The sequence below is a fragment of the Haliotis rufescens genome, unplaced genomic scaffold (genome assembly GCF_023055435.1).
Source record: "Haliotis rufescens isolate VD_foot unplaced genomic scaffold, xgHalRufe1.0.p SCAF_6, whole genome shotgun sequence".
NCBI classification, from domain to species: domain Eukaryota; kingdom Metazoa; phylum Mollusca; class Gastropoda; order Lepetellida; family Haliotidae; genus Haliotis; species Haliotis rufescens.
In genome coordinates, this window is record NW_025964334.1 from 8,698,722 (window position 1) to 8,724,240 (window position 25,519).

Sequence of the window (25,519 nt, forward strand, 5' to 3'; positions counted from 1 at the left end):
GCCTGTCGAAAAATTAATAGTTCTTGAGAAAATAATATTATGTGTAGTTACAAATCACTGTTTGAGATGTGTATACAGGATTATGTATGATGACCTCCACCCATGTTCATCCTAGTTTTACTTACAAATCAACAGTATCATGTGACTGAAAGCACTCAAGCATTGCCATGTAGGTAATATTCTTCATGTCCATGGTGACAAAAAAAGAGATAAACAAAATTGGATAAAACAATGTTTTCTTGAAGGGTTTTGGGAGGGGCAGTTGTGAAAAGTGCTGAAATCCTAAAAAATATTTAATTATTTTAAACATAGCTTCATCAGATTCTTGTTGAGGCTTTTCATCCTGGGGTTGGTATCCCTAGAGTTGTTACAGTACCATAAAAGTTTGTCTTGCTTAAGGCTTCTATGTCAGCACATAATAGTAATGGTAATTGCTGAGAGGTATATGTGCAATATCATTTGGGGTGCACGTCTCTGTTTGTATTGCCATTTCACAATTCTGTACATCTTGCTCTTTTATATGATGTTTTGTAAATTGCAATGAATTGTTCCAAAATATGATTTACTAAGATATATATTTGCAATAAAAATGATATAAAATCAACCAGATGGTTTATTTGTTGCTCTTCATGTTCTCTTTGTTTCCATGGCAACTGAGTTATGTCCCTGTTTCTGGAAAGATAATGAGCAGGTACAGGGGGACAATTCCACTCAGACCACAGGAGACTGAGTGCAAGTCTAGGTTTACCCTGACTATGATCCTTGGTTCATGAGTGAGTATGGTTTTACACCGCTTTTAGCAATATTCCAAAAATATCATGGCAGGGGACACCAGAAATCAGATTTACACATTGTACCCATGTTGGGAATCGAACCTGGGTTTTTGGCGTGACGAGTGAACACTTATACCATCCTTGGTTCATGAGCGTATTACTATAGTTAATAGTCATGCCATGATGAACTGTAGTGATATCAAATAATCAGGTATCCTTTCACTCCTTTTTTGTAATATATCTCTCTAATAACCTTTTGTATTTCAAGGATTAAATAATCTTTCAAGATTAATTTTTGAAATTATTAATGTCTTGAATACAATCAGTGGTAATCAAGTGCTAAATATTGCTACAGGACAAAAGAATGGCCAACAATAGTTAACTGGTCTGTATGCCTTTTCACAGGCCTCAAACCAACAGGCTAGCAAACACGTTGCCAGGTAGTTATTGGTTTGGATCCTACACTTCAACTTTCAAACAACAACATTTGATGTTTTGCAAAGGAACTTTATTGCTGAAATTGAAATGAGAATGCATCTGATTTGTATCCTAGATAATTAGTGTATTGGTTTAGAAACCTTATTGCTTGTACACACGGGACTGTGCAATGGTTAAAGCATCACAAGAGGCCAAGTCGGTGTTTATTTCCTGCATTACAAACACAATACACAGTGTTGGGAGACTGTAAAGACACCTATACAATCAAGCTTTTTGATACGCTGAGATGAGTAATATTCTCGTGAAGGTGGACATTTTTCCGGATCCTTATGTTTTTAAATACTACAGGAAGTGATCTGTTGGAGATGAATCTTATTCTTAAGGAACACAAGATGGACCCCAACTCAGACATCAGAAACATGTTCTTGAAAACTTGTTTTTTGTTTAATACCGCACAAAGCAATATTCCAGCTATATGATGGCGGTCTGTAAATAATCGAGTCTGGTCCAGACAATCCAGTGATTGACATCATGAACATCTCTTGAATATTTACAACAGTAAAATGTGACTCCAGCATTTCTAGGTGGCATCAGATTGTTGAATCGACTATGCTTGTCGTAAATGGTGACTATGCTTGTCATAAGAGGTGACTAACGGGATCGGGTGGTCAGACTTGCTGACTTGGTTGTTGCATGTCATCTTATCCCAATTGTGTGGACCGATGCTCATGATGTCAATCACTGGATTGTCTGGACCAGACTCGATTATTTACAGACCGCCGTCATATAGCTGGAATACTGCTTTGTGCAGCCTTAAACCATAAATAACCTTAGCATTATAACCAGATTGTTGAAGAACAAATCTCAGAGTAGTTTACTTCTAGGACAATAGACAGAAAGAGTCACACCTGCTTTATGACACCAAAATATGGAGTCACATTTCGAATGGCTCCAGCGGGACAATTCCAGGTTTTGATAAACCAGACATGGTTCTTAGAAGACTTGTACTTTAGGAAATTAAGCAGCATGGTAAGGATCTACAAAGCATATGTCAAAACATTCACAACAATTTTTGTATGGTTCTCAAATCCAGTTTCCAAGTGTGTCCAAAATATTTGATAATTAAACACATCTTTCCAGATGTGAAACTTTTGGGAATTTACTCTAGATCCGAATTACATTAGAAACTGGTCTGACTACCGTATTCGACGTAATAAGCGCCCCGCTGTAATAAGCGCCCACGACGATATTTGCTAATACACTGGCTAGTAAACAATCCCAATTACCACCCCTTCCGAATGATAAATGTACACAAGACTATTTACTCGTGCATAATACGTTTGTTATATGCACCCTTAATTATGGGCAATTAAATTCTGGAAAAATATATCTGATGAATATAAACATTTCAGGCTGTCAGCATAAACCACGAAATTTACGATCTTTCAACTGTTGTTTTTCACTAAAATAGTATTCTAATAAGAGCCCCCTATTTCTAATTTTGAGAGCGCCCTGGGTGCTTATTATGTCGAATACGGTATTTCATTTACAAACTACATATGTCTATTAGTATCCCCATGACACATGAGGATGACAATACAACATTAAAATATCATGTATACTGAACATGTGACGTATTGAAGGCAGGTTGAAGAACTGCTGTAGACCAAACTACAATACATACAGTTCCTGTAGGAACATACCACCTGCCAATAGACCAAGATACATTTCTAGGCAAAATTCAAAAGGCATTCTTGTTATCAAACCTCTGAGTAGAGGGTCAAACCATATGCTGAGAATTCCATTATTCATATGTTTGCTCCTTAAAGTTTGATAATTAAAACATTCTATGAAGATCTTTTGGGTTATTTATTCAATATATGTCAGAATTTTTTTCTATAAAAAAAACTGCAAAAAAAATAGTATGCTCATGACCGAAAAAATGATACTGATAGCTATAACATATAATATATATAACTGAAAGTGTGAAATATTGAAGGTGGGAATGAATTACTGTGGCAAGCTATAATACATGCAGTTGTAAGACCACATCAATTTTCAATAAAAAGAACAACCAATTTGTGGCTAGAATTTCAAATTTCTTGTCATCAGGCTATGTTGAGTTTAGCCCCAAACAACACCTGACTGAGATGACAGCCTTGCTGGTCACCACGTGGAGAGTGGCGCTAGATGTCCTTAGGCCCAGGCTGGTGTGACTGCCGTGCTGGTCACCAGATGGAGAGTGGCGCTAGTCCCCAGATGGAGAGTGGCGCTAGTCCCCAGCTAGATGTCCTGGTGCCCAGGTTGGTGTGACTGCCCTGCTAGTCACCAGATGGAGAGTGGTGCTAGATGTCCTTCTTGTGGCCCGGCTGGATCATCACCTTGTTGGGGTGGATGCCGGTGATGGGGACGGTGATGTAGGTGACGGCCCGGGCGATGGCCTGCAGCTGAGACTCCATCTCCTTCACTCTGATCTTGTTGAACCGGTTGTGTCTGGAGGCACGAACAGGATGGATCAAACACTCAGAAATGATATTGTTTAACAAATGTTATATTTCGATAACACTTTTTAGTAAAGTTCAGATTCTAGTACTTTTGGGGGTTAAGTCCCATCCGGGATTCGAACCCACCCTGCCAGAGTGAGGCACCTAATCGCCAGCACACACATATTTGTTTGTTGGTTAACACTGCACTCCAGCCATACGACTGTGCATGTAAATATTCATGTCTGGATCAGACAACATAAACATCTGACGAACAACCTACCTGATTTTACACACGACGAGAACAAATGTCATTACACACAGACAAAACACGCCAACTGCACCGATGACGATACCGACGGGGAACCGCCTGCTCTGGATGATTATCGGTATTTCCAAGTGGGGTTGACGTACTTCTGCTGGGTCGTTGTCCGAGTTCTGACCAGCTGAAACGAGAATGACGCGCTGGGTGAGTATAGTTTTACGCCGCTTTTAGCAATATTCCAGCGATATCATGGCGGGGGACACCGGAAAATGGGCGATGTGGGATGTGGGATTCAAACCCGGGTCTTCGGCGTAACGAACGAACACTTTAACCATGAGGCTAATGTTTAAGAGCCCAGGTTCTTTTGTACAACGTAAACAGGTGCTCATTTATTCCCCTTCAATGCGAGAGGTATTTGAAAAAAAGAAGAAGTAATACAGGGGCTTGATTTTTTAGAAACCCCACCACCTTACCCCCGAAAATCAATTGGCTAATCGGTAACTGAACTGGCACACTTAGTGACTAGGTTTTGTTCCAACCAGTTTTTTGTACAACTAATTTCAATAATTTACAACGTATAACAGCTTAGTGTGGGAGGAAAGCTGACAGAGACTGGTCGCAAATTTTGATGAAAATCAACGAGGTACATCTTCCCGAGGCGAGGGTGTTAACTGACTGGGCTTTTACAGTTTGTTAACTCCGTTTCCTCGGTAACATGACGAGGTAGGGATATGGTGCCGATAAACCAGGGGTCAAGGTCAGGGAGAATCTGGGCTTGGAGTCAACGCTCAGCAGATCCTGGCAATGCTAAGACACACAAGCTCGACAGCGAAATACGACGCACTGGACCACTGCGCCGCTCGATATTCATTAAGCTGGACTGCTGTCGATATTTGTAGGTTTAGTGAATAACATTGTACCAATGGAATCGAACCCAGGCCCTCGGCGTGACAAGCAATCGCTTTAACCAATAGGCTATCCCAACCGCCCCACTGACAAAATGAACTCGGAACCTATAACCTATAACGACCCTATAAGAAACTAAAACCATTGTCAGCTGAGGTTTAATGACGATATTGTACCACAATCGCCGGTAATGTTTTCACCCCAAACTAATATCCCTTTTAAGTGTGGAACTGCAGAGTTCAAACGACAAATTGAGGTGGCTATTTCTGGAAACAATGTCACTTCGAGTCCCAAGATGACACCCGTTGGTCAAAGGTTCAGAAGCGAGTACTCCACTGTGACGTCCTTCACTTTGCGTGTCATCCCTCCAGTCAGACGCCGGATCTGCTGGAGGGGCATCTGCAGCCTCTCCCGATGCAAAGCAGCTTCTGATTCACCCATTCTTTACAGGAGGCTCCGCTGCCTGAATGCGATTCCCAGACATCCCCGAATGTGCACGTCACAGCTTTGTTCTGGGGGTCGGGGGGGGGGGGGGGGGGGGGGGGGGGACACGTGTGGCCCAGTCGTCTAAGACGCCGCAATTCGCTGTGCAGAGTTGCGTCCCTTGGGCACGCCAGAAACCTATGATTGTGGGTTCGAATCCCTGTTCGCCCTGATTATGTTTCCATGTTTGTCAGCACCATACCCGTGTTCGTTGGTTTCACCAAAGCGGTAAACGTCTAAGACCTACATCACTTCGGACTTTCCTCCGACCTCAAGCTGACACGACGTGATGTACCTGGAATACTATTAAAAGCCGTGTTAAACCCAACTCTCATCTGTTCTGGAAGCAGGCTTTCACTGCCAGGGAACGCTGGGGTCTGGCGTTATCATTGTGACGAGTGAGTTGTTTTCAAAATGGATGATGACGGCATGGGGTTCCAGGACATGGAAACCAGCTCCAGTTTTTAATCGTGTGTGATACCTCCACATAATTACCGAGCGTACCCATAAGGGACAGTTGAACTGATGTGTCAGAGTATATGGGTCGTATTCCTGTGGCTACAAACCATCACTCGTCCGTACGTGACATGGAGAACGCACCTGCTTTCATCCGATCAATGGATTTTCCGCCAGGTACTCCGATTACAAACCCGTCGATCTAAACACCATGCCCTACGGAACGTTTGATGGTGATCTGCCAGCAAGGGGCGTTGGATGACTCTCCTAGACTATTTCTGCTTCTCACAGTGGTTCCTCAAGGTTCACGTGGACAGAGGTCGATTGAGAGCCATTGTCGCTTCTGGACGGGACTCGAAGAAAATGGATGTCCGCGTACTGTATTCGCGGACATTCACGCTGTATTCACGTTGTGACGTCACAGGAGGTCGTCCTGACCGCAGGGTCTATTTCATGCAAGGGTACTGATTTAGGGGCGACCGCCAGTCTATTAGCAATAGTTAACATCTCCGAAACTTTCTTAAATACAAGCCTTCTAATACTTCCTCTCCTTCCAAAAGCTGGAGATGTGAATGTGAACCTATAGGTCGCATTTGAGTTAACTCCGTTCACGCACAGAAAAAGGAGATCAGTTTCCCCGCTAGGCGTCATGAACATTATGTTTAAATCAGACAATTATTCAGTTTGATAGTTGTAGCCCCCATGTGCCCCCTCACAAGGAGGTCCGGGTTATCACAAGTCCGCTCGGTCGCTGTACAACGTGGAACCACAACAGAAGCAACAATGTCAAAAAAGCTTTACGTGTACAGTAAACTACGGTTATAACGAACTCAAAGGGACCACCCATTTTAGTTCGTAATAACCATAGTTCGTTATAAGCATATATACAGCATATATGCAACACGTGGCCGGGGCTAACAAGTAAGTTCGTTATATCGGTCAGTTTGTTATAAGCGTGTTCGTTATAACCGTAGTTTACTGTAATAACAATGTTCATAATTATATCAAAAGAAGGAACTATAAAACGTTCAACTCTTACTGCATGGGTGATTAAATTTTAACAGCCTAACGCCTTAAAACAAAATAGTAAATTAATACCACGGCGGTGTACACCAGAAATGGGCTTCACAGATGTGGGGGTCGATCTACCTCACCGCCCCTACACGTTTAAGGAATTGTGATAAAAAATTATGACATAAAGACAGTAAGTATACAGAGAAAACGAAATGTTCATGCGTGAACAAACATACAACACACTTGAAATAAAGAAAGGTGGATAATATATTAATTAAGCTGTCCTTAGTGCCACTGCAAGTACATCACAGTCAAAGTGTAACACTTTTAAGTGTGAGTTCTAACACATGCAGGTCTATATACTTACCCGCTCCGCTCTTGTCTGGAGTGGTCTCTGATGCTGAAAGTCAAATTGATTTGGTTATTTTACATCTTTTGTGAAAACTGAAACTTCAATTTACATCTGGTAACGCTGTTAATTAGATAAAGAACATCTCTTGGTGAATTTTTTTTTTAAATAAAAGAAGCAGAAATTACCTGAAAATACCGTTTAAAAAGTTTTTGCCTCAGGCTTTACCTAGACAATAGGCGTTGTACCAAATAAAATAAAAAAATCAGCTCCTGTGGAAAAAAATGTACTTTTTGAAATCTTGAAACTTTATCAAATATTTATCCATTTCACTTGTTTATTAACCTTGGCATTCCTTTTTGCTTTTAGCGCCAGGACGAAGAGTAGTCTCCCCTTTAGGACATTGACGACATGACGTTTGACCTTTCTGTGTCTGATACTCTCCCTTGTGGCAAGGTCGACAGTCCTGGTCCTTCATGTAGTGTCCGGGGTCACAGGTCACTAATACCGGAAGAAAAAACATAATTATTTTAGGATGCAGTATGTATGAGACCATCAATCGAATTGTAATAACTGTTGTGTTTCTGTCGGAATACCTTTCGATGATAATAATACTGTGTCTTTGATTAAATATTTCAAAACGAGTCGATGAAAGAGTGATGATATACTGGATCATATTTGCTGTCAAAAAACACAAGGATAAGTTCCTATTATCACCCGAAATCATTCTCCTACATTTTTATTGTGTACACAGTAAAACATCAGGGCCCACTTGCATAAAGCGATCTTAGCTCTGTGATCTGTGCCCTGAGAGATCTGTGATGTCATTTGATTGTGACGTCATGGTAACTATGACGTCACACTGCTCTGGATAGGTCTGAATGAGGTCCCGCTTGATCTCACCCAGCGGTCTCCTGTGTAATCCACTCTTAGATAATAAACAAAATTCTATAAATGTAGCCTTAATGAGCTCCGTGTCACCACACAAATATAATTTCTATTTTCACAATTATCACGTTTAGGGACATGGTGTGTTGCGATGTTGAGACCTGTCCTACACATACCAGAACATTCCTTCTTGGAGGCTGCACCCCGACCGACAGTGGTGACCCCCGGAGGACAGTCGTGACAGGTCAGCTGGGACTCCCCGGGCTGGTAGCTGCCCCGCCCACACTTCTCACAATACCCGTGGTGGTAGAACGTCCCCGGCGCACACGGAACTGTGAAATAGGTAGATGTGGCATCTCATTGCACTGAATACACTACATTTTAAGTTACAATGAATGTAACATTTCTCAGATAACATAAACACAATGTACAGATACAGCCTTATTACATCAACTGAGGCAAGGGGGGTGGTGGCGGGTGTGTGTGTGTGTGTGGGGGGGGGGGGGGGGGGGGGGGGCGTAATTAATATTCGGGACAGTGTGGGACAGTGTGGTACGGCTCTGAACAAACATATATCACCGTATTTGGTACGCAGATATAAAATCCTTTATATTTTTTTATGTTTTCGATATTTTTCAGCTAATGTAACTTGAAATAGCACCCTTTTATGTTCTTGGATCATGTCCTATGTCCTATAGATTTTCTTTAAAATAGACTTTAAGATATGTGCTTTTGAGAATTTGTGTTAACTAGTATGGTATTCAGAGGAGGAATGAGTGAGTATGGTTTTACGCCGCTTTAAGCAATATTCCAGCAATATCACGGCGGGGGACACCAGAAATGGGCTTCACACATTGTACCCATGGCGGGAATCGAACCCGATACTTCGGCGTGACGAGCGGACGCTTTAACCACTAGGCTACCCGACCGCCCTTCAGGAGGGGATTGCTAGGCTCTCAACTCGTATGCGCCTTTTCACAACAAACGATTCAACACGCGGATTATTAAGTGAAGATTCAACCGCCCCCCTCCTCCTCTAATATGAGACGTTTCATATTTTCGAAATCAAACAGTACAACGATGTATTGCAACATCAAATCTAGGAACGTTCCGCAGCTGTCGTTTTACGTGATGAATCTCACTACCAGAACGAGCGAAAAAAGAGTGAGAGTGACTCTCGACATGTCATTGCAATATCCAAATGTTCAACAAATAGCAAAGTTGGTTATATTAAAAAAGACTCCTTGTCAACTTACTGCAGTGTGCGTCAACCCTTGTCAACCCTTCTTCGCACGTGACTCCTGCCATGACCCGAGGCTTGCCGGACAGAACGTGTTCCTTCTTGTCGACGTACACCGTGAACTTGCCCTTCTTCGCGGAGTCCTTGAGCTGGTTTAAAGCGGCGTTCAACTGACGCATGCTGGATTGGACACCTGGAAGCGCATCCGACAAGGCAGACACCTTTAGCGGGTGGTAAACCCAGTAATAGCACACTGATTGGTATTTTAAGAGTGAATGAGCAAGTTTGATAAAACGCCGCTTAAATGTCTGTTTATTTCAGTTATATCACGGAGTGGTTCAAAACTTAATGTAGAAGCAAAACACCCAGGGTTGGCTTGTCTCAGTCGTTTACCATTTTGGTGAAACCCACGAAGCCGTATGTGTTGCTGACAACCCAAGGATCATTATTAATTCTGGAATTCGAACCTACGATCACTATATCCTGGAATGTCTAAGGGATGCAACTCTGCAAGGGGATTTGGGGCCTTTTAGACAACTGGTCCACCATTCTAAAACAGGAAGACGTTGATGTTCTATGTCAATCTTCCAGGTTTCGCTAAAAAACCTTAAACACGAATGGACGCATATAATTGTATACATGGTAGACAAAGATAAGGTTTCTTTTAAAAGTTTGTTTACATCTTTCCAACGATTACTCATTCCCAGGGACGGTGGGGTAGCCTAGTGGTTAAAGCGTTCGTTCGTTAGGCCGAAGACCCGGGTTCGATTCCCCACATGGGTACAATGTGTGAAGCCCATTTCTAGTGTTCCCCGCCTTGATATTGCTTGAATATTGCTAAAAGCGGCGTAAAACCATACTCACTCACTCACACATCCCCATGGCCCATGCCTCCATGTAATTTTCTCAAACCCATAACAAATAAGGGACGAGAAGTTGCGTTCCTTTACATATTTAATCGTACAAAATGTAAAGCCCATTTCTTGTGAGGTGTAACCGGCTGTTATAGTGTTTGTTTATTCCCCAAAGCTGCGTGAAACACAACTCCCTCACTCACTCATCGCATACATAACAGTGGCATTACACAGATGTGTAGCATAGCAACGCTCTCATCTCATGGTGTGAAATGTATCGCTAAGACAAACTTTTCTAAATGCTTTAAAATATTTCAAATTTGTATAAAAGACACCGAGCTATTTTACTCATTGTATCGAACAATTAGTAAATGTACTGTGCGACGAAAATATTTACTTGACAGATTTCCGTAAACTACGAGCAAACTTTTTTAACTGTCTGATGCCTTGACAACATAAATATACCTCAAACAGCATTTGTTTGATTATTCATAGAATCTTAGAACCGAGAATGTCAACCAAGATTACCAGTCAACCAAAGTGCGACCTCAAGACAATGCGAAACACGACATTTTGACCTATAAGTATTGTCAACTCACATATTATTACAAACGCAACATTTGGCCAGACTGTCGCGATGCCACGTTAATTTTGTCTTTTTGTGGTTTGTTTTATCCTTCCAGGATTCCATGCTTTTGTTTTAGGTTTACATTTATACCGAATGAACTATTTTTAATACAGTTATGTCCAATAAAATTATTAACTTGAATTCATTATAATACGATAAGCATTTCTTCATCACCGTTTTAATTTTAGTCCACATAGAGTCAGTGATCGATTTTTTTTCTCTTAAAAATTGATAAGTTAAAAGTGAAGTCATGTAGATATAAATATTTTCGGTCGCATGAAAAAACAAAGTTGTTTGGGTTCTCCATTGAATTTCGTGGGAAGAGAATTAATACACTTAACCTATTAATTCTATTTCAAATTTGTTAAATTTCTTTTCGACGGATCCGCAAACCACGTGATTGATATACATTATTTAAAAAAAATATCCTTGAAAAAGAGACATCTTTACTTTTCTATTTTTTAAAATTACAGAAATGGTTGCATGGGGTATATCAAATCATAAATGAGAAATATGCTATCTGGAAATTAAATTCGGTCTGATAAAACATGTGCGAATCTGCTGACATTGTGTTACGAGTCTGCACTCGGAGAGGCTCAAGGAACCCGGCGTAAAACGCGTCACGTGACGTGTGGCGCAGTGACGTCATAGAAGAGACCCTGAGGGCGCCCATTACGTTTCTAAGGCCCGCACTGTTAGGACGTTATGGAACCGACTCCCACACCCGAGGAGGTCCCGCCCACAGAGGAGGCACCGGCGCCCCCGAAACTGAGCCGCAAGGAGAGGGTAGGTTTAGTTGATAGCTATAGACTTGATAGGAGATTCAACTGAGATATATCTAAAGGATTATCTGTAATGGGAATGAATATATAGGTCCAGACTCTTCGTCGCAAGGAACTCCAGTAGTTTCATTTATCATGTAAATATTAAACTGTATGTTATTGTGCAACATATCTTATCCTGTAATTCTTTTCAGCAGATGAAGATAAGGCTTGAAAATATAAAAGAATTGGTTCCCAGGAAATGACTTTTGAAAATATTGTGCGGGCGGGCGGTGTTTTTGTTGTTGTTGCTAGTTCAAACCAGTAAGTAACTACATGCTACATTGGATCGCATTGTGTTTAAGTATTAGGATTTTTATTTTTTTAAATGGAAATAAAAACAAAACGTGCGGCAGACTTTATAATAATGCGGGCGGTGCCTGAGAACCAAGACCATTATTTTTTAGCCTTATAGTTAAATCGTTAAGCCTTGTCTGTCATGCATACCCTGAAACTAATATATCTAACACAGCCCATGCAAGTCTATACAAGTTAGCAAGTCTAGATTACTACAGTTTCAGAATATGAAGCGAGTCTCTGTTGCCTTTCATTATATCTATTTAACAAGTGTTTATTACGATAAATATTTTCATTTCCGAGGCCAGACGGTAGTCTACCTTAATCCACACATCTGTCCTAATTGATACCTGCATTAGTCGTTATATAATGTATGTCATTGTGTTCAGAGTTATGGATTATTGATGATTGTTTTGTTTAATTGTCATATTTCCCGCCAACAGTTTTGGAAAGACTAACACATTAGTTTAGAACTACAACTTATCTATATATGCTGAGCATGCGAACTGCATTGTGATGAATCAAAGCACACCTTGTTTTTAATATAAGTGTGTGCATTGCTCCATATTTATTATATTTTATTAAAGTTTGTTCTGTTGTCACAGTGACGTAAGTTTTGTTTGAAGTGCTTTATGGTAAAATATACATTTATTTATTTCTGTGACAAGGCTTTGTGTGAGTGGCCAGACTCTATATATACAACACATATGACTGGATTCAACTTCTTGTTTATTATATACAGTATTTTATTTACCTGATGAAGATACAAGGAGCCTTGAAACTATCACTACTTTGCAATGCTATTTCAGTTTATTCATATTTTACCGTAAGGCCACAGGCCCATAGTACAGAACACATGACAATGTGGAAGCGGTTAATTTTTTAATTTTTTACAAGGATTCATTTCTTAATAATAGGCATTATATATGAATAGAGAGATTTCGTACAGTCGTTTTGCTCATATGTGATATTATAGAGGAAACTTGTTTTTGTCATTAAATTATCACATTTACAACACACAAACAAAGGTGAGATTCATCTTCGGCGACATTTAAGGAACATTGTCTACATAACCTTAAACATTTGTCTTGTGCATGCCAACTTCAAACATTAACATGCGCGAGCTGCATCTAAATTGACCTTAAGGTATTTTTTGCAGTGTTAGAGATATATCATTTAATCGTTAACGCTTACTTTAATTAGGCTTTTGTAATCGATTCTTTATATTTCCTACCCACCAATAATAGTGGGGACAGGAAATAAAAACAAAGATATATATATATAATATTATATTATATATATTATTTTCGGATTTTAGCATAAACACGCATAAAAACTGTTTGTGATTGTCTGCTATTTTGTTGTGTGCGTATTCTGTTGTGATGTGATTTGTTTAAACCGAACCATTCCCCCGTGGGACTACTAGGCGCAGTACCTCGTGCCTGTCGGGAGAGTCGACCTCGTGGGGACCGGATGGTCACAGTGTGCCCCGATTTGTCGATCGTTAGTTGGCTTGTTGTTTAACGCCGCACTCAGCATTATTCCAGCTATATGACGGCAGTCTGTAAATAATCGTCTGGACCAGACAATCCAGTGATTAATATCATGAGCATCGATCCACTCCATTGGGATCGATGACATGCATCAACCAAGTCAGCGAGCCTAACCACCCGATCCCGTTAGTCGCCTCTTACGACAAGCATAGTCGCCTTTAACAAGATTGCTGAAGACCTATTCTACCCCGGATCCTCACGGGTCGATCGGCGCTCATGCTATCAACCACTGGTAGGATGGGGCTCTATTATTTACAGAGTGCCGTGAAATAGTGGGAATCATAGGAAACACAATTTATGGATAACACTTTCTTTATTTTCTGTAAAGGCGACGTTTCGGTACAGATCAGAATACCCTTGCTTGACAACGGTGTAAGGACCTATACCAAAACGTCGCCTTTACAGTAATTAAAGAAGTTGTTATCCACAAATTACTTTTTCATCCGTCAACTTCGAAGTTATGCCTATCAATGAATTCAGTAGGAATCTTACCGAATCCGGCGTAACACATTCAGTCCACATAGCTATAATAATTGCACTGAATGTTTCTACTTGTTAATAACTTATTGTAATTAATAATTATAACAATAGAATATTGAGCGTATCCATTTTGACAGTAGTGTGACAGACTGCCTGATAGTAGTATAGTCTGTTACTCTTAAAGGGAGACCGTTAAACTTACGTAAACAATTTAGTCATAAACTACTGTCGTTAACATCAATGTTATTTATAACTGATAAATTGTTTATTTTCAGCTGTAACAATGTATGCTCAACTACTGATCAATACGTTCATGACTGATTATATTTAATATCTAAACTAATATGTATATTCCTAGCTCGAGACACGTCTTTATATGCTATCGGGATGTGATGGATGCCCAGTAGACCATGCCCGTTGCAAGAACTGACTCTATGATTGTTTGTTTGTTTGTTTGTTTAACGCCGCACCAAGCAACATTCCAGCTGCATAACGACGGTTTGTAAATAATCGTGTCTGGACCAGACAATCCAATGGTTGATACCGTGAGCATTGATCTACGCAACTGGGATACGATGACATGCATGCTCAGAGAGCCTGACCACCAGATCTCGTTAGTCGCTTCTTACGACAAGCATGGGTTGCTGAAACTAATTCTAGTGGGGTATTCATGTTAAACTGCGGCATGGTATCTCAGTGGGCTAGCGCTATAATTCGAAATCAGTCCGGACTAGTACAAGCAGCCACACAAACACACACACGTACATGCACGTCCAAATATAAGTGCAATGATCTTGGACGCGACCTTAAACCCCATTTCACCTCACCTCACCTGATGGAAATACTGATAATTGTCTTATTTCCTACACGGCTCAGTATGTAGGTCTGTGAATGGCATTTAGAAGATATACACTTAAGGGAGAGAATTTATGTATATACTTATTCCTTCACCAGGTGAATTACAGGTACACGTTCCCTGCTTCATAGCATTAATTCACCTGCTGAAGGAGGAAGCATATACTCCGAAACGTTGTTCCTCATAATAAAGACGTTCACATCCATAACTTCACTTCCTTACTCAGTATGTTTGTGGGTGTGGATGTAAACCCTTGTGTTCCTACACGTGCAGATCGTGCGCTGCTTCAAGAACCTGGCCAACTGTCTGTTCCCATGGAGATTGAGGAGAGTTGCTCCAGCTGTGGCAGCTTCTGACTACGCAGGCGAGGAGGAGAAGGAGCGTAAGTCGGACACCGGTCTTACTCTTTAATTGTTGCCGTGTCGCACGTATTTGTTTTACATATTCCTACTTATCACAGCTGTCTTACCTCCTCGTTACGTTTGACTATTCCTGTCCCTCCTGGGTCCAACCCCGCACCTCCAAACACCTGTCCACCCTACCTCCTACCACTGAGCATCCTTACCTGCTACATCTGTCCAACCTACCTCCTACCGCTGACATCCTTACCTGCCACACCTGTCTACCCTACCTCCTACACCTGGCATCCTTACCTGCCACACCTGTCCTCCCTACCTCCTACCGCTGGCATCCTTACCTGCCACACCTGTCCACCTACCTCATACCGCTGGCATCCTTACCTGCCACATCTGTCCAACCTACCTCCTACACCTGGCTTCCTTACCTGCCACACCTATCAATCCTACCACTGGCACCCTAACCTGCCACATCTGTCCAACCTACCTGCTACCGCTGACATCCTTACCTGCCACACCTGTCAACCCTACGTCATAAAGGCTGACATCCTAAACTGCCTCACCTGTCCAACCTACCTCCTACCACTGGCATCCTTACCTGCCACACCTGTCCACCCTACCTCCTACCACTGGCATCCTTACCTGCCACACCTGTCCAACCTACCTCCTACCACTGGCATCCTTACCTGCCCCACCTGTCCAACCTACCTCCTACCGCTGGCATACTTACCTGCCACACCTGTCCACCCTACCTCCTACCGCTGGCATCCTTACCTGCCACACCTGTCCAACCTACCTCCTACCACTGGCATCCTTACCTGCCACACCTGTCCAACCTACCTCCTACCGCTGGCATTCTTACCTGCCATACCTGTCCAACCTACCTCCTACACCTGGCATCCTAACCTGCCACACATGTCCAACCTACCTGCTACCGCTGACATCCTTACCTGCCACACCTGTCCACCCTACCTCCTACCGCTGGCATCCTAAACTGCCTCACCTGTCCAACCTACCTCCTACCGATGGCATCCTTACCTGCCACACCTATCAATCCTACCACTGGCATCCTTACCTGCCACACCTGTCCACCCTACCTCCTACACCTGGCATTCTAAACTGCCATTACCTATCAATCCTACCACTGGCATCCTTACCTGCCACATCTGTCCAACCTACATCCTACCGCTGGCATCCTAACATTCAACACCTGTCTATCCTACCACTGGCATCCTTACCTGCCACACCTGTCCACCCTACCTCCTACACCTGGCATCCTTACCTGCCACACCTGTCCACCCTACATCCTACCACTGGCATCCTTACCTGCCACACCTGTCCACCCTACCTCCTACACCTGGCATCCTTACCTGCCACATCTGTCCAACCTACATCCTACCACTGGCATCCTTACCTGCCACACCTGTCCACCCTACCTCCTACCGCTGGCATCCTTACCTGCCACACCTGTCCAACCTACCTCCTACCACTGGCATCCTTACCTGCCACACCTGTCTACCCTACCTCCTACACCTGGCATCCTTACCTGCCACACCTGTCCACCCTACCTCCTACCGCTGGCATCCTTACCTGCCACACCTGTCTATCCTACCGCTGGCATCCTTACCTGTCCACCCTACCTCCTACCACTGGCATCCTTACCTGCCACACCTGTCCACCCTACCTCCTACCGCTGGCATCCTTACCTGCCACACCTGTCTATCCTACAACTGGCATCCTAACCTGCCACACCTGTCCACCTACCTCCTACCGCTGGCATCCTTACCTGCCAAACCTGTCCACCCTAACTCCTACCGCTGAGCATCCTTACCTGCCACACCTGTCCACCCTACCTCCTACCGCTGGCACCTTAACCTGCCACACCTGTCCACCCTACCTCCTACCGCTGGCATCCTAACCTGCCAAACCTGTCTATCCTACCACTGGCACACTAACCTGCCACATCTGTCCAACTTACCTCCTTCCGCTGGCATCCTAACCTGCCACACCTGTCCACCCTACCTCCTACCGCTGGCACCCTAACCTGCCACATCTGTCCTACCTACCTCCTACACCTGGCAGCCTAACCTGCCACATCTGTCCAACCTACCTGCTACCGCTGAAATCCTTACCTGCCACACCTGTCTACCCTACCTCCTACCGCTGGCATCCTTACCTGCCACACCTATCAATCCTACCACTGGCATCCTTACCTGCCACACCTGTCCACCCTATCTCCCACCGCTGGCATCCTTACCTGCCACACATGTCCACCCTACCTCAAACACCTGGCATTATAAACTGCCACACCTGTCTATCCTACCACTGGCATCCTAACCTGCCACATCTGTCTATCCTACCGCTGGCATCCTTACCTGCCACCCCTGTCCACCCTACCTCTTACCACTGGCATACTTACCTGCCATACCTGTCCACCCTCACTCCTATCGCTGGCATCCTTACCTGCCACACCTATCCACCCTACCTCCTACCGCTGGCATACTTACCTGCCACACCTGTCCACCCTACCTCCTACCGCTGGCATCCTAACCTGCCACACCTGTCCAACCTACCTCCTACCGCTGGCACCCTAACCTGCCACACCTGTCCACCCTACCTCCTACCGCTGGCATCCTTATCTGCCATACCTGTCCACCCTACCTCCTACCGCTGGCATCCTTATCTGCCATACCTGTCCACCCTACCTCCTACCGCTGGCATCTTAACTTGCCACATCTGTCCAACTTACCTCCTACCGCTGGCATCCTAACCTGCCACACCTGTCCACCCTACCTCCTACCGCTGGCATCCTAACCTGCCACACCTGTCCAACCTACCTCCTACCGCTGGCACCCTAACCTGCCACACCTGTCCACCCTACCTCCTACCGCTGGCATCCTTATCTGCCATATCTGTCCACCCTACCTCCTACCGCTGGCATCCTTATCTGCCATACCTGTCCACCCTACCTCCTACCGCTGGCATCTTAACTTGCCACATCTGTCCAACTTACCTCCTACCGCTGGCATCCTAACCTGCCACACCTGTCCACCCTACCTCCTACCGCTGGCATCCTAACCTGCCACATCTGTCCAACTTACCTCCTACCGCTGGCATCCTAACCTGCCACACCTGTCCACCCTACCTCCTACCGCTGGCACCCTAACCTGCCACACCTGTCCACCCTACCTCCTACCGCTGGCATCTTAACTTGCCACATCTGTCCAACTTACCGCCTACCGCTGGCATCCTAACCTGCCAAACCTGTCTATCCTACCACTGGCACACTAACCTGCCACATCTGTCCAACTTACCTCCTTCCGCTGGCATCCTAACCTGCCACACCTGTCCACCCTACCTCCTACCGCTGGCACCCTTACCTGCCACATCTGTCCACCCTACCTCCTACCGCTGGCATCCTAACCTGCCACATCTGTCCTACCTACCTCCTACACCTGGCAGCCTAACCTGCCACATCTGTCCAACCTACCTGCTACCGCTGAAATCCTTACCTGCCACACCTGTCTACCCTACCTCCTACCGCTGGCATCCTTACCTGCCACACCTATCAATCCTACCACTGGCATCCTTACCTGCCACACCTGTCCACCCTATCTCCTACCGCTGGCATCCTTACCTGCCACACATGTCCACCCTACCTCAAACACCTGGCATTATAAACTGCCACACCTGTCTATCCTACCACTGGCATCCTAACCTGCCACATCTGTCTATCCTACCGCTGGCATCCTTACCTGCCACACCTGTCCACCCTACCTCTTACCACTGGCATACTTACCTGCCATACCTGTCCACCCTAACTCCTATCGCTGGCATCCTTACCTGCCACACCTATCCACCCTACCTCCTACCGCTGGCATACTCACCTGCCACACCTGTCCACCCTACCTCCTACCGCTGGCATCCTAACCTGCCACACCTGTCCAACCTACCTCCTACCGCTGGCACCCTAACCTGCCACACCTGTCCACCCTACCTCCTACCGCTGGCATCCTTATCTGCCATACCTGTCCACCCTACCTCCTACCGCTGGCATCCTTATCTGCCATACCTGTCCACCCTACCTCCTACCGCTGGCATCTTAACTTGCCACATCTGTCCAACTTACCTCCTACCGCTGGCATCCTAACCTGCCACACCTGTCCACCCTACCTCCTACCGCTGGCATCCTAACCTGCCACACCTGTCCAACCTACCTCCTACCGCTGGCACCCTAACCTGCCACACCTGTCCATCCTACCTCCTACCGCTGGAATCCTTATCTGCCATATCTGTCCACCCTACCTCCTACCGCTGGCATCCTTATCTGCCATACCTGTCCACCCTACCTCCTACCGCTGGCATCTTAACTTGCCACATCTGTCCAACTTACCTCCTACCGCTGGCATCCTAACCTGCCACACCTGTCCACCCTACCTCCTACCGCTGGCATCCTAACCTGCCACATCTGTCCAACTTACCTCCTACCGCTGGCATCCTAACCTGCCACACCTGTCCACCCTACCGCTGGCACCCTAACCTGCCACACCTGTCCACCCTACCTCCTACCGCTGGCATCCTAACCTGCCACATCTGTCCAACTTACCTCCTACCGCTGGCATCCTAACCTGCCACACCTGTCCACCCTACCGCTGGCACCCTAACCTGCCACACCTGTCCAACCTACCTCCTACCGCTGGCACCCTAACCTGCCACACCTGTCCACCCTACCTCCTACCGCTGGCATCCTTATCTGCCATACCTGTCCACCCTACCTCCTACCGCTGGCATCCTTATCTGCCATACCTGTCCACCCTACCTCCTACCGCTGGCATCTTAACTTGCCACATCTGTCCAACTTACCTCCTACCGCTGGCATCCTAACCTGCCACACCTGTCCACCCTACCTCCTACCGCTGGCATCCTAACCTGCCACACCTGTCCAACCTACCTCCTACCGCTGGCACCCTAACCTGCCACACCTGTCCATCCTACCTCCTACCGCTGGAATCCTTATCTGCCATATCTGTCCACCCTACCTCCTACCGCTGGCATCCTTATCTGCCATACCTGTCCACCCTACCTCCTACCGCTGGCATCTTAACTTGCCACATCTGTCCAACTTACCTCCTACCGCTGGCATCCTAACCTGCCACACCTGTCCACCCTACCTCCTACCGCTGGCATCCTAACCTGCCACATCTGTCCAACTTACCTCCTACCGCTGGCATCCTAACCTGCCACACCTGTCCACCCTACCTCCTACCGCTGGCACCCTAACCTGCCACACCTGTCCACCCTACCTCCTACCGCTGGCATCTTAACTTGCCACATCTGTCCAACTTACCTCCTACCGCTGGCATCCTAACCTGCCAAACCTGTCTATCCTACCACTGGCACACTAACCTGCCACACCTGTCCACCCTACCTCCTACCGCTGGCACCCTAACCTGCCACACCTGTCCACCCTACCTCCTACCGCTGGCATCCTAACCTGCCACACCTGTCCAACCTACCTCCTACCGCTGGCACCCTAACCTGCCACACCTGTCCACCCTACCTCCTACCGCTGGCATCCTTATCTGCCATATCTGTCCACCCTACCTCCTACCGCTGGCATCCTTATCTGCCATACCTGTCCACCCTACCTCCTACCGCTGGCATCTTAACTTGCCACATCTGTCCAACTTACCTCCTACCGCTGGCATCCTAACCTGCCAAACCTGTCTATCCTACCACTGGCACACTAACCTGCCACACCTGTCCACCCTACCTCCTACCGCTGGCATCCTAACCTGCCAAACCTGTCTATCCTACCACTGGCACACTAACCTGCCACACCTGTCCACCCTACCTCCTACCGCTGGCACCCTAACCTGCCACACCTGTCCACCCTACCTCCTACCGCTGGCATCCTAACCTGCCAAACCTGTCTATCCTACCACTGGCACAATAACCTGCCACATCTGTCCAACTTACCTCCTACCGCTGGGATCCTAACCTGCCACACCTGTCCACCCTACCTCCTACCGCTGGCATCCTAACCTGCCACACCTGTCCACCCTACCTCCTACCGCTGGCATCCTAACCTGCCACACCTGTCCACCCTACCTCCTACCGCTGGCACCCTAACCTGCCACATCTGTCCTACCTACCTCCTACACCTGGCAGCCTAACCTGCCACACCTGTCAACCCTACCTCATACCGCTGGCATCCTAACCTGCCACACCTGTCCACCCTACCTCCTACCGCTGGCACCCTAACCTGCCACATCTGTCCTACCTACCTCCTACACCTGGCACACTAACCTGCCACATCTGTCCACCCTACCTCCTACCGCTGGCATCCTAACCTGCCACACCTGTCCACCCTACCTCCTACCGCTGGCACCCTAACCTGCCACACCTGTCCACCCTACCTCCTACACCTGGCACACTAACCTGCCACATCTGTCCACCCTACCTCCTACCGCTGGCATCCTAACCTGCCACACCTGTCCACCCTACCTCCTACCGCTGGCATGCTAACCTGCCACATCTGTCCTACCTACCTCCTACCGCTGGCATCCTAACCTGCCACACCTGTCAACCCTACCTCATACCGCTGGCATCCTAACCTGCCACATCTGTCCAATCTACCTGCTATCGCTGAAATCCTTACCTGCCACACCTGTCTACCCTACCTCCTACCGCTGGCATCCTTACCTGCCACACCTATCAATCCTACCACTGGCATCCTTACCTGCCACACCTGTGAACCCTATCTCCTACCGCTGGCATCCTTACCTGCCACACATGTCCACCCTACCTCAAACACCTGGCATTATAAACTGCCACACCTGTCTATCCTACCACTGGCATCCTAACCTGCCACATCTGTCTATCCTATCGCTGGCATCCTTACCTGCCACACCTATCCACCCTACCTCCTACCGCTGGCATACTTACCTGCCACACCTGTCCACCCTACCTCCTACCGCTGGCATCCTAACCTGCCACACCTGTCCACCCTACCTCCTACCGCTGGCACCGTAACCTGCCACACCTGTCCACCCTACCTCCTACCGCTGGCATCCTAACCTGCCACACCTGTCCACCCTACCTCCTACCGCTGGCATCTTAACCTGCCACACCTGTCCACCCTACCTCCTACCGCTGGCATCCTTATCTGCCATATCTGTCCACCCTACCTCCTACCGCTGGCATCCTTATCTGCCATACCTGTCCACCCTACCTCCTACCGCTGGCATCTTAACTTGCCACATCTGTCCAACTTACCTCCTACCGCTGGCATCCTAACCTGCCACACCTGTCCACCCTACCTCCTACCGCTGGCATCCTAACCTGCCACACCTGTCCACCCTACCTCCTACCGCTGGCACCCTAACCTGCCACACCTGTCCACCCTACCTCCTACCGCTGGCATCTTAACTTGCCACATCTGTCCAACTTACCTCCTACCGCTGGCATCCTAACCTGCCAAACCTGTCTATCCTACCACTGGCACACTAACCTGCCACACCTGTCCACCCTACCTCCTACCGCTGGCACCCTAACCTACCACACCTGTCCACCCTACCTCCTACCGCTGGCATCCTAACCTGCCACACCTGTCCAACCTACCTCCTACCGCTGGCACCCTAACCTGCCACACCTGTCCACCCTACCTCCTACCGCTGGCATCCTTATCTGCCATATCTGTCCACCCTACCTCCTACCGCTGGCATCCTTATCTGCCATACCTGTCCACCCTACCTCCTACCGCTGGCATCTTAACTTGCCACATCTGTCCAACTTACCTCCTACCGCTGGCATCCTAACCTGCCACACCTGTCCACCCTACCTCCTACCGCTGGCATCCTAACCTGCCACACCTGTCCAACCTACCTCGTACCGCTGGCATCCTTATCTGCCATACCTGTCCACCCTACCTCCTACCGCTGGCATCTTAACTTGCCACATCTGTCCAACTTACCTCCTACCGCTGGCATCTTAACCTGCCAAACCTGTCTATCCTACCACTGGCACACTAACCTGCCACACCTGTCCACCCTACCTCCTACCGCTGGCACCCTAACCTGCCACACCTGTCCACCCTACCTCCTACCGCTGGCATCCTAACCTGCCAAACCTGTCTATCCTACCACTGGCACAATAACCTGCCACATCTGTCCAACTTACCTCCTACCGCTGGGATCCTAACCTGCCACACCTGTCCACCCTACCTCCTACCGCTGGCATCCTAACCTGCCACACCTGTCCACCCTACCTCCTACCGCTGGCATCCTAACCTGCCACACCTGTCCACCCTACCTCCTACCGCTGGCACCCTAACCTGCCACATCTGTCCTACCTACCTCCTACACCTGGCACCCTAACCTGCCACACCTGTCCACCCTACCTCCTACACCTGGCAGCCTAACCTGCCACATCTGTCCACCCTACCTCCTACCGCTGGCATCCTAACCTGCCACACCTGTCCACCCTACCTCCTACCGCTGGCACCCTAACCTGCCACATCTGTCCTACCTACCTCCTACACCTGGCAGCCTAACCTGCCACACCTGTCAACCCTACCTCATACCGCTGGCATCCTAACCTGCCACATCTGTCCAATCTACCTGCTATCGCTGAAATCTTTACCTGCCACACCTGTCTACCCTACCTCCTACCGCTGGCATCCTTACCTGCCACACCTATCAATCCTACCACTGGCATCCTTACCTGCCACACCTGTGAACCCTATCTCCTACCGCTGGCATCCTTACCTGCCACACATGTCCACCCTACCTCAAACACCTGGCATTATAAACTGCCACACCTGTCTATTCTACCACTGGCATCCTAACCTGCCACATCTTTCTATCCTACCGCTGGCATCCTTACCTGCCACACCTGTCCACCCTACCTCTTACCACTGGCATACTTACCTGCCACACCTGTCCTACCTAACTCCTATCGCTGGCATCCTTACCTGCCACACCTATCCACCCTACCTCCTACCGCTGGCATACTTACCTGCCACACCTGTCCACCCTACCTCCTACCGCTGGCATCCTAACCTGCCACACCTGTCCTACCTAACTCCTATCGCTGGCATCCTTACCTGCCACACCTATCCACCCTACCTCCTACCGCTGGCATACTTACCTGCCACACCTGTCCACCCTACCTCCTACCGCTGGCATCTTAACCTGCCACACCTTTCCACCCTACCTCCTACCGCTGGCATCTTAACCTGCCACACCTGTCCACCCTACCTCCTACCGCTGGCATCTTAACCTGCCACACCTTTCCACCCTACCTCCTACCGCTGGCACCCTAACCTACCATATCTGTCCACCCTACCTCCTACCGCTGGCATCCCAACCTGCCAACTCTCTACCCAACCTCCTATCGCTGGCATCCTTACCTGCCACACCTATCAATCCTACCTCCTACCGCTGGCATCCTAACCTGCCAAACCTGTCTATCCTACCACTGGCACAATAACCTGCCACATCTGTCCAACTTACCTCCTACCGCTGGGATCCTAACCTGCCACACCTGTCCACCCTACCTCCTACCGCTGGCATCCTAACCTGCCACACCTGTCCACCCTACCTCCTACCGCTGGCATCCTAACCTGCCACACCTGTCCACCTACCTCCTACCACTGGCACCCTAACCTGCCACATCTGTCCTACCTACCTCCTACACCTGGCAGCCTAACCTGCCACACCTGTCAACCCTACCTCATACCGCTGGCATCCTAACCTGCCACATCTGTCCAATCTACCTGCTACCGCTGAAATCCTTACCTGCCACACCTGTCTACCCTACCTCCTACCGCTGGCATCCTTACCTGCCACACCTATCAATCCTACCACTGGCATCCTTACCTGCCACACCTGTGAACCCTATCTCCTACCGCTGGCATCCTTACCTGCCACACATGTCCACCCTACCTCAAACACCTGGCATTATAAACTGCCACACCTGTCTATCCTACCACTGGCATCCTAACCTGCCACATCTGTCTATCCTACCGCTGGCATCCTTACCTGCCACACCTGTCCACCCTACCTCTTACCACTGGCATACTTACCTGCCACACCTGTCCACCCTAACTCCTATCGCTGGCATCCTTACCTGCCACAACTATCCACCCTACCTCCTACCGCTGGCATACTTACCTGCCACACCTGTCCACCCTACCTCCTACCGCTGGCATCCTTACCTGCCACACCTGTCCACCCTACTTTCTACCGATGGCACCCTAACCTGCCACACCTGTCCACCCTACCTCCTACCGCTGGCATCCTAACCTGCCACACCTGTCCACCCTACCTCCTACCGCTGGCATCCTAACCTGCCACACCTGTCCACCCTACCTCCTA

General features: G+C 47.3%; 1 protein-coding gene across 1 annotated transcript in view; it reads right to left on the minus strand.

The window, feature by feature from the left end:
* Positions 1 to 2,644: 2,644 nt before the first annotated feature.
* LOC124144008 overlaps positions 2,645 to 25,519 on the minus strand; it is a 61,388-nt gene continuing 38,513 nt past the window's right edge. Inside the window, exons 22-27 of the mRNA XM_048385918.1 lie at positions 9,312 to 9,488; positions 8,232 to 8,387; positions 7,513 to 7,668; positions 7,186 to 7,218; positions 3,978 to 4,140; positions 2,645 to 3,704 (exon numbers count right to left, since the gene is read on the minus strand). Of these exons, the coding sequence (XP_048241875.1) occupies positions 3,557 to 3,704; positions 3,978 to 4,140; positions 7,186 to 7,218; positions 7,513 to 7,668; positions 8,232 to 8,387; positions 9,312 to 9,488 (833 nt within the window). The 3' untranslated portion in view covers positions 2,645 to 3,556. The remainder of the gene's footprint in view (positions 3,705 to 3,977; positions 4,141 to 7,185; positions 7,219 to 7,512; positions 7,669 to 8,231; positions 8,388 to 9,311; positions 9,489 to 25,519) is intronic.